The sequence below is a fragment of the Myotis yumanensis genome, unplaced genomic scaffold, assembly GCF_028538775.1.
Source record: "Myotis yumanensis isolate MYYU_CA2020_CCGP unplaced genomic scaffold, mMyoYum1.0.hap1 SCAF_7, whole genome shotgun sequence".
NCBI lineage: Eukaryota > Metazoa > Chordata > Mammalia > Chiroptera > Vespertilionidae > Myotis > Myotis yumanensis.
In genome coordinates this window covers 56,356,731-56,366,901 of record NW_027223758.1, presented here as the reverse complement: position 1 = coordinate 56,366,901, position 10,171 = coordinate 56,356,731, and the positions used below count along the sequence as shown (strand labels likewise).

Below are 10,171 nucleotides of genomic sequence, written 5' to 3'. Positions count from 1 at the left end.
TACTAGAGCAAAGAGTTTCCTGTTTAGAAATGAATCAATGGGTTGGTTACACCGCGTTACCAAGCCCTTAGGAGAGGAAATCTGTAAAACTGTAGCCAGAATTGTAGTGCTTTTCGTGAAGTTACTAATACCTGGTAACCTTTCATTTATCTCATAGCTGTTGAAGAAAGTTCCTCTGCACCCCCCTCCTCACAGCTCCACTCACCACTTCGTTTATGTTTTAAAGCAATAACGCAATGGGTTTGCATGGTGGTGGTGGTGGTGGTGGGGGGGGGGTTCTAAAAGAAAAGATAACATGATGGGCCACAATGAAAGGAATTTGCCATGAAGCCAGATCCCTTTCCTAGTAAAACAGGGTCGACGGTGGTAAGGATGACTTTTCCAGCCGAGGGGAGTGTGGTGCGTGTTTTGGTCTCTGCCTCTGCCTCTCTCCTGGAAGGTTCAAGAGTCGTAATTCTGCTCCGAGTTCTGCAGGGACCGCGTTTAAATGCCTTCGGATTTAGGGACAGCCCTGCCCGGGTGACAGCGAGCACGCTCCTCCGCAGCTGCCCTGTCTCCTTCGGTCAGCGAGCGGACTGGAACTTTGAACCCCGAGGACGTCCCCCCCCCCCCCCCCCCCCGGGTTAACCCTCCCTGCCCCAGAGCCATTTGGGGACAACCACATCCTGCCACCCCCGTGCCACTGCTGTCCCCCAACTCTCTCTCTCTCCACATCCTGGGTAGATTGGGGTCTAGAAATAAGCTCAGGAGCAGCACCTTCCACGCACACCGAGCGGGAGCACCAGACGGCCCAGGAGCCTTCGCTCCGCCGCGGGTCCAAGGGAAAAAGAACCCGGGAGAGCGAGGGCGAGGAGAGGCGAGGCGAGAGAGTGACTGGGCAGGAGCGACTGCAGGCACGAGGGCGGGGCGGGGCGGGCGCGAGGGGGGCGCGGGCGCGGGGGCCGGCGCGCCCCGGCGGGCCAGGGGGAGGGGCGCTGGCGGGCGCGGCGCCTCCCGCCCGGGGTGAGCGGCGCGCGCGGCGGCCCCGCGGCACAGAGCGCCGAGCAGGGAGCGCGGCCGGCGGGGGAGGGCTCGGGCGCAGACGGCCGACGCGCGGCGCGGCTGCCATGGGCGCGCAGTGACCGCTGCTCAGCGCGAACTTTCTTGGCCGCGCGGAGCTCCCAGGCTGGCGGTGCGTCTCCTCCGTCACCATGAAAGGTAGGGCGGCGGCGAGGCGGGGGCGCGGGCTGCGGACGGCGCTGGAAGGGGAGAAGGTGCGTCCCTGCACGCACTTTTCTCGGGGTCGGGGCGGGAGAAGAGCGGGCGCCGGGTTCCTGCGTGCACACTGGGGGCGCTTCGACCTCCGGGGTTGGGGCTTGGGAAGCGTACAAGTATTCCCCGTCCCATCGTGTCTCTTCGAATTAGTCTGAAGCCCGAAGTCGTTGTTTACGGATTCCAGTTCCCAACTTTTTAATTGAAAAAAGATGCCGAGGAGAGTTGGAGGCATCATCCGTCTCTCGAGTCCGCTTTCCGCTCTGGGGCGCTCCCCGCTCCCCGGGGTCCGTTTTCCTCCCCGGGGTGGCCGCGTCTCCATCCCAGAAGCCGGTGGCTGTGCGGCGGGCCGGGTGTTTTCTCCGTGACTCGGGGATGTTCTCGGGGCGCCCTCCCCACATCTGGCAGTGATTAGGTGCCCGCGGAGTTCAGCTGGCTCGCCAAGTGCGTTTGGCATCTTTCTCCACCAGACCCACCGCCTGGAAAATAACTGCCCTCGGTGATTCCGCGTCCCTTCCATGTGCCCACTTGTGGAGTTGGCGTGCCCACGTGTGCTCAGGGGTGACACGCACCATCCCGTTCATCGTCCCCTGGGCGGTGTCCAATGCAGGCAGGTCTAGGGAGCGACAGATGGGATGTGCCTTTAAACAGAATCACCAGGGGAAAGGGCTTTGCAGAGCACCCCTCAGTGCAGTAGAAACAAGATTTGTCAGCAGGACCCTGATTTGTTTGTGAGAGAAATAATGACAACGGAGGCACCAAAGGGAATCATTTGGGGCGAGGCCGGCGTGGTGTATGCACGAGACTCGAGTTCCTGGTTTTGTGCTCGGATAACACGTGTCAGTCCCTGCGTGGGCTGGGCTGGTGCGAGGGGGTTGGGTGCGAAATGCCATCCGACCCGCGGTGACCGAGTTTCCAGCCACCCGCGACCCCGCGATGCGATCGCTGTCTGAGGGAGGTGCCCAGGGAGCCCCACGCGCTCCAGACGTAACTTCTGGCTCTAAGTTGCTCTGAAAGGCAGTTCTTGCTAAACACTCCAGAGCGGTATGATCGACCAGTTACCTCTCCTTCCGAGGCGGTACGTCTCCAAATCCGGAGACCCCGGGAAGGGCTGGGGCGGGGGCCACAGAGCACCAGGTACGGAGTGGCCCCCTGGAGGGGAAGAGAGACAAAAGATTATGGTACAGCTCTCTGGCTAGAGAATTTCAAAACGCAGTGTGTGTTCTTCCTCTCTCCCTCTCAGTTTCTCTTCTCTCATTTACATTTTAGGAAACACACAGTTTCTTAGCTAGCACTGACGAGAGGATCCTTGCAGAAAGGAGAGAGGACACCTGGCTCAAAGTGACTCTGGGGCTCCCTTACCCTCATTTGAGCCAGAAGTTAGTCTTCTCGTTGCTGGTCACTGAAGCCAGTAGTTTTTGAATCCTTGGAAAGATACACTAGCCGCTCACTCCTTAATGGTGCCTAGGTATTAACTCCCAGGTGGACTCTTAAGTCCTGAAGACGGTGTTTTTGACTGGGTAATGACTTTTTGCACTTTGGGTACTTTTCATCGTAATTTCAAGTCTGTAATAGAAAACACCTAAAAATTCTAAACATGTTTTTGTGATAGTTACACTGCCTTCTGGATCAGCTTGCAGACCTCCCAGGAGAAGGCTCTTGCTTACCCCCTGTGGTCTGGCCACTGCCTCAGTGGGGGAGGGGGAGTCATGGACGGATGAATCCCTAGTTAGACTTGCCACTTTGAACCCCTCTTTAAAAATGAAATGTTCTGTAAGAGGTTCGCTTACCAACTATTGCCATATAGTTTTCATTCATTTGTCTGTTTGTTGAGGTGGGGAGTAGAGGGGACAGTAATAGTTTTTTTTTAGTACCTACTAAATGTATGATACCCTCTATAAGCACTCTATCAGTTAATCCTCTCAGCGACCCTGTGAGGTAGTAGGTATTTTAACCCTCACATTTTAGATGTGGAAACTGAGTCCAGAAGAAATAAGATCTGGCATTGAGAAGGATGGTAGTAGGCCTTCTCTTTAGATGCCTACATCTAAAGACAAGCGTTGCCAGTTTCCCGGTATTGCTTGGAAAGACGTAGGACACCAGATAGGCTAGACGAGAATCTCGGATAACTAAACAGCCAAGTAACCCTACGTTGGTGCAGCAGCCAGGACGGGGTGGAGACAAGAAATTGGCCACAAGCCTTCTGAAGCCAAGCACAGAGTGCCTTTCTAGCCAAAAGGGAAAGCCGCCTTTACCAAGTGGAATTATTTTGACAGTTTGCCATAGGTAAACAACCCAAAAATTTCCTTGGTTTTGTGATTAATGGTGCATAGGTATTAACTCATTATGCTTCAGAAAGGCAGTGTTTCCTTAGACTTTGATTTTCCTGAATGACAGGTGTCAATGACAAGCCTTGCAAATTCTTAAAATTAAAATATTAAGTGAAAACATTATTTTTTTAAAAAAATATATTTTTTATTGATTTCAGAGAGGAAGGAAGAGGGAGAGAGAGATAGAAACATCAATGATGAGAGAGAATCATTGATTGGCTGCCTCCCGCACGCCCCCCACTGGGGATTGAGCCCGCAACCCAGGCATGTGCCCTTGACTGGAATCGAACCTGGGACCCTTCAGTCTGCAGGCCAATGCTCTATCCACTGAGCCAAACTGGCTAGGGCAGTGAAAACACTCTTTAGCCAAATAGAAAATTAGTGGACATCTTAGAAATTATAGAAGTTTATTCCAAGGCAAAAATTTAGCTCTTGTGTGCACCAGATGCCTTTTTATAAGGTACCTATTTGACTTTATAATTCTCTTGTTTAGATCTTAGACATGGCCTTTGTAGTAACCCAGGCTTCTGGAATGTAATTCCCTATCTGCTATGAGCCACAGCGCCACCTATCCATTGCATTCAGCAAATATCTGTCTCTGTTCTCTTTCCTCCATCCCTGGAGTCACAAGTACCAAAATAATGACATCATTATATATTTTCCAGAAGAAAATTACTTACCCCGTTGCTGCAATACTTGAAGTCTTCCAAACTGATTAAAACATGTAGTTGGTTTTAATTTGCTTCCAATTTTATTTTCAATTAGCTGTACTGTACCATAAATCTCATAGTTTTGGATAAATATTCACATTTTTTAAAGAAGGAATCTGACTCCTCTAGAGTTAGGTGTGTCATTACTAAATTACATTTTTGGTTCTAAAAGTTGGGAATGTTGGTGAGTTTCAATGCAGCAGCACTTGTTGCCTAAGAGACGGCTGAAAACAACCGCCAGCACATGGGACCACAGAAGTCCAAAACACTGTCATAATTTAACACAGGGAGGAGGTTGGCGCCATCAAAACACAGTGTTCAGCTGCTTATTTTTGTGCTTTTTATACAAAACTTTCTGAAATACTATTTGGCAATAATACTTTTACTAAATACTTTTAGTAAACTTCTACTTTCTGTTGTGTTTTGGGACTCCTTGCTTTTCTAGTGTCTCTTAAATTTTTTTTTTAAATTTCAGTTTATGTTCAGTATTATTCGGTATTAGTTCCAGGTGTACAGCATAGAGGTTAGACAATCATATATTTTACAAAGTGATTCTCCCCCCCCCCCCCCCCCCCCGATATTTTCAATACCCACCTGGCACCATACTTAGTTATTACAGTACTAGTGGCCCAGTGCACAAATTCATGCACGGATGGGGTCTAGCTGGCAGGCCCCAATAGGGGCAGATTGGGGTCAGGCCTGTCGGGAGAAGGAGATGGTAGGAGATTGGCCGGCTGGTCTGCCCCAATCGGGGCCCAATCAGGGCTGAGCTGGCTGGGTAGAGGGGCTGTGAGCGATTGGCCGGCAGGCCCCAGCCCCGATTGGGGTGCGGGGGCTGATCGGGGGCCAGTGGCCTGGGGAAGGGGCCATGGGTGGTTGGCTGGCTGGCTCTGCCCCTGATTGGGGTGGGGGGGGCCGATCTGGGGTAAGGCCGGGTGGGGGAGGTCCTGCAGGAGGTTGGCTGGCTGACCCCACCCCCTATTGGGGTGGGGGGATGATCAGGGGTGGGGTTGGCTGGGGGCAGGGGCTGCGGCCAATCGGGGTGGGGCGGGGCCGGCTGAGGGGAGAGGCCACAGGAGGTTGGCTGGCTGCAGTGGGCGTCATAGCGACTGGTCGCTCTGGTCATTATGGCGTTATGGTCTATAAGTATATAAGTATACTTATAGATTATAAGTATATAATCTATACTTATTGCAAAGTATAGATTCTTTTCTGTGGTCTCCTGTGCAGTTTCTCAAGATTGTTCCCATGCCCCCTGTTCACTATGGCTTATCCACCGAAAATGGTGTGCATGGGGAAAGCTGGCAGATGATAGCTTCCAAGCTATATCATAACTAGGTGTCTCATTTTCTGATTAATGCTTGTTCTCATTAAAACATTATTTCAAAACAGTTGATGCAACTACTGCCAAAGCAAGTTAAATGGCCCCTGAAATATTAGTTTTCAAATGGGAAGACTGACATTTAAGTTTTGTGATAGAAAAGGTATATTTTGTCTTGAGTCATCCCAGCATGGGATGACTTTTTATATATATAGATTATATATATAGATTATATATATATAGATTTTTATATATATAGATTATTAACTATACTCCCTATGCTGCACTTTACATCCCCATGACTATTCTGTAACTACCAATTTGTAATTCTGAATCCCTTTACCTTTTCACCCAGTTTCCCAACCTTCTTCCTTTCCCAGTGTCTCTTTAAGATTTCTTGTCCTTAATTGGGATAAGCAAACAAGTGTGTACGGGCTGACTGCATTTAACATGGGAAGATTCATGTTTTCTGAAGGGAAATGAAAACAAAATGAGGCCTTTTCCCCTTCACTGATTGGGAATTGGGGCTGCCCTTCCTCTGGAATGCAAATTTACAATTACAATCTAATTATACTTTTGACTTTCCATTAGTTTGGGGATGCTTGACATTCTTAAGCTGAGGTTTAATTATTGCAAAGTATAGATTCTTTTCTGTGGTCTCCTGTGCAGTTTCTCAAGATTGTTCCCATGCCCCCTGTTCACTATGTGGCTTATCCACCGAAAATGGTGTGCATGGGGAAAGCTGGCAGATGATAGCTTCCAAGCTATATCGTAACTAGGTGTCTCATTTTCTGATTAATGCTTGTTCTCATTAAAACATTATTTCAAAACAGTTGATGCAACTACTGCCAAAGCAAGTTAAATGGCCCCTGAAATACTAGTTTTCAAATGGGAAAACTGACATTTAAGTTTTGTGATAGAAAAGGTATATTTTGTCTTGAGTCATCCCAGCATGTGAGTGATCTCTCAGGGGGGCAAGTCTCTGACACACACGGCTCCCCGTGGTGGGAAGAAGGGTGAAGCTCCAGAAGAGGAAGCCCAGAGTGGTAGCAGAGCCCAGCCTTCCTGCTGGCAGTATAGGGTGAGGATGCTTTGGAGCTTCAGCTGTTGAATCAGAGTGAAAGGAGTCACGCAGTTTGGGGACTGGGGACAGTATTCTAGGTCTTTGAAGTAATCATCCCGCGAAGAGCAGCTACCCCCACTGTGGGGTAGGCTCCACCAGCTGGTCCTACACTTTCCATCTTAAAAAAAATCCTCACCAGAGAATATATTTATTGGAGAGAGAGAGAGAGAGAGAGAGAGATGAGAGAGAAACATTGATCAGTTGCCTCTCATACATGTCCCAACCCGGGATTGAACCCACTACCTAGGTATGTGCCCTGACCAGGATTTGGACATACAACCTTTTTTGAAATGTAGAACAACGCTCCAACCAACTGAGCCACCCGGCTGGGGCTGCCTCTTCCATCTTTTGCTAGTCTGCCACTCCGAAGGCACAGCCTCTCTCAACTTCTGGAGTTCCTGTCTATGGCTTTGAGGCAGGGAACAGGGATGAGGTTGATCTGAACTGGGGTTTGTGCTTACAAGCAACTTTTTAGGTATGACTGATGGGCCACTTAATATCTGCACTTGTTATTTTTTCCTTTAATAATAGCTAACATTATTGATTACTTGCCATGACAGGCTTTATTATTTCCTCTATTGTACAGATAGGAAAACGTAGGCTCAGAGAGCTTGAGTTAGCTGTTTCAGGGTACTTAACTAGTTAGTAGGGAGATTGGTATTCAAACTCAGACAGTCTAAGTCCAGAATCCACTTGTTACACCTCTAGCCTAGTCTCCCTCTTAGCAACACCATAATGATTCACTCGATCAACACACAGTGAAGTATCTACTGTGTGCTACATTCTGCTAGATCTGAGTGAGCAAGATAGAGAAGCTTCTACTGTCTGGATTCAGATCTATAATAACCTGACATCAGCGGTCTGAAGAAATTGATGTGCTCTTCAGCCAGTCACTAGGGGAGACTCTCTAGTTGGGAGTTCTTGCAAAGATAAAGCAGATTCCAGGGTTGCTGCTGGATGTAGCATTCATCTCCTGGGAGGTTTTGCTATGGCTGATTGGATGAATGTGGATGGCCCACTGAGGCCATCAACTCTAAAAACAGCCCCTGCAAGATCCTTGCTGACAGGTTTACAATGAGACAAGAAACATTCTCAGAAGTGCCATTTTTTTTCCACTATGAAGTGCCATTTTTAAGAACAGACTGTAACCACCAGTAGGTGATCAGTAAAATAGAATAATCCTATATAATAAAAGGCTAATATGCAAATCAACTAGACAGCAGAATGACCGGTCGCTATGATGCACACTGACCACCAGGGGGCAAATGCTCAACACAGGAGCTGCCCCCTGGTGGTCAGTGCGCTCCCACAGGGGGAGCACCACTCAGCCAGAAGCCAGGCTGAGGGCTGGCAAGCACAGCAGCGGTGGTGGGAGCCTCTCCTGCCTCCGCAGCAGTGCTAAGGATGTCCAACTGCCAGCTTAGGCCCGCTACCCCAGGGAGCAGGCCTAAGCCATCAGTTGGACATTCCCCGAGGGCTCCTGGACTGCAAGAGGGCACAGGCCGGGCTGAAGGACCCCCCGAGTGCATGAATTTCGTGCACCGGGCCTCTAGTATAGCGTAATATAATATAATATAATATTATATTATAATATAATTAATATAATATAATATATAAACATCTTAAATAAGGGGCAGGGAGGTTTAGGCACTCTTAATAGAAAGTGCTATCTTTATTGCTAACAACAGTTCCTAAGCAACCATTCAAACCTTGAGGGAGGTAACTTTTCATCAAGCAGTTATTTGATTTCTTTAAGAGAATGATATTTGAAGAGCCCAAACCAACATAGTACCTTAAAAAGGTCTTGCCAATTGCTTAAGGGACCTTCGTAATTACATAGCAGTGAAAGCCAATGTAAGCAGAAACTAGTAATCCCAAATTAAGTTTCCAAAGATATGCTTAGAGTTCTTTTAACCCCTGAATTTACTATAATTATTCAATCAACACTCTTAAAAATAGAAAAGAAATGTGTTCTTCAATATGGGAGATTTAATAAATTTATTGTACTTGGATGTATTAAACATGACTCTCTGTGCTTCCTGAATGGTTTGGGACTATAACTCAGTATCACATGAAGTCATATTCAGTAGCCTAAGTTGGACTTTTGACGTTCTGCGTGAAAAACTAACTTGTTGGTTCTGTGGAAGTAGCCAAACTTCTTTGGGCCTCAGTCACTTCCTTGTGACATAGAAATGTTAGGAAACTAGTTGATATTTATATAGCAGTTTATTATTCAAAGGTAAAAATTGTCCAACTTTAGAGTTGAAAATATTACTTTAAAATATAACCATTTCATAAAATGTAATTATATGTACTGATTCCAGGAGTTGAATCCGGTGATTTTAATGTGATGGCAAAGAGTGTGGGCTCTGAATCCAGAGGGTCTGGTGACCACGTGCAAATTACTTAACCACTGGGGCCCCCAGGGTCCTCATCTGTCAAATGGAAGAATAATGGCATCTACCAGATAGAGCTGTTTTGAGGATTAAATAGGTTAGTGTAGATCAATTGTTTAGAATGGTATCTAGCACTTAATGGGAACTCAAGGCATTTCAGTTGACCTGCTGTTTCCCTCAGGGAGTAATATAGTTGCCAACTATGAACCATTTATGGTAAGTTTACCATGAAAACAAAAGTTCAGTTTTGAAATGAAAGTAATTTTCAAATGACAAATGTGCTAAAACTGACCGCAGGGACAGGAAGAGCTGTGCTCTCAGTGGAGGACAGTGTTAAAATTGGTCCATCTCCAGTTGCCGTCACTGGTGTTATTGCCATTTTTTCTAATATAGTAAAAAATCAGCCCTACTGAAAACGCAGGGACCATATTTATAGTGAGGTTTGTCACTCTAGTGAAATGGTACAATTTTCTCCTTTGTTATGATAGTGGTATAACATTGGTAAATATATGTAAATACATTTAATACAGCTAGGAGCATTAGTTTTCCAGGAGCACTGTTATTCAGGTGCCTACTAATGATGACATAATATTTTTATAGATTTGTATCTCACATCCCGTGTCCACCTTTATCCAGTTAGGATATGACATCAAGGAATTAAAACATCAGACAAATTTGTCTCTAGATAAATGTTAGGACAGATTTATGTATATGTTTTCTTAACCACTTGGCATCATGTGGTTATTTAGTTGGTATTGTGCATTTCCCATCAACCTGTCACCTTACTATTTTATTTATCATTTATAATTGGGCCACCAGGCCCTAACTAGCTTCCATTTATTCTTTATCCAGGATGTTATTTAAATATCTCCAAATGTTTACTGTGTGTATAGCCTCTGAAGGAACTTGCAGGCTGGTAGGCAAGATGAGATTTATGCATAAACAACTGGAATCCAACGTAAAAGTCAAAAGTCCTATTTGAGGTTTAGGCAAACGTAGCTGGTGGAACCAGGAAGAGAGGGCAGCCTGGCTGAAGACAG

The 10,171-nt window shown here is 47.0% G+C and overlaps 1 protein-coding gene across 1 annotated transcript in view; it reads left to right on the top strand.

Moving 5' to 3' along the window:
- Positions 1-1,039: 1,039 nt before the first annotated feature.
- Positions 1,040-10,171, top strand: part of COLEC12 (collectin subfamily member 12) — a 176,653-nt gene continuing 167,521 nt past the window's right edge. Inside the window, exon 1 of the mRNA XM_070420537.1 lies at positions 1,040-1,197. Within this exon, the coding sequence (XP_070276638.1) occupies positions 1,191-1,197 (7 nt within the window). The 5' untranslated portion in view covers positions 1,040-1,190. The remainder of the gene's footprint in view (positions 1,198-10,171) is intronic.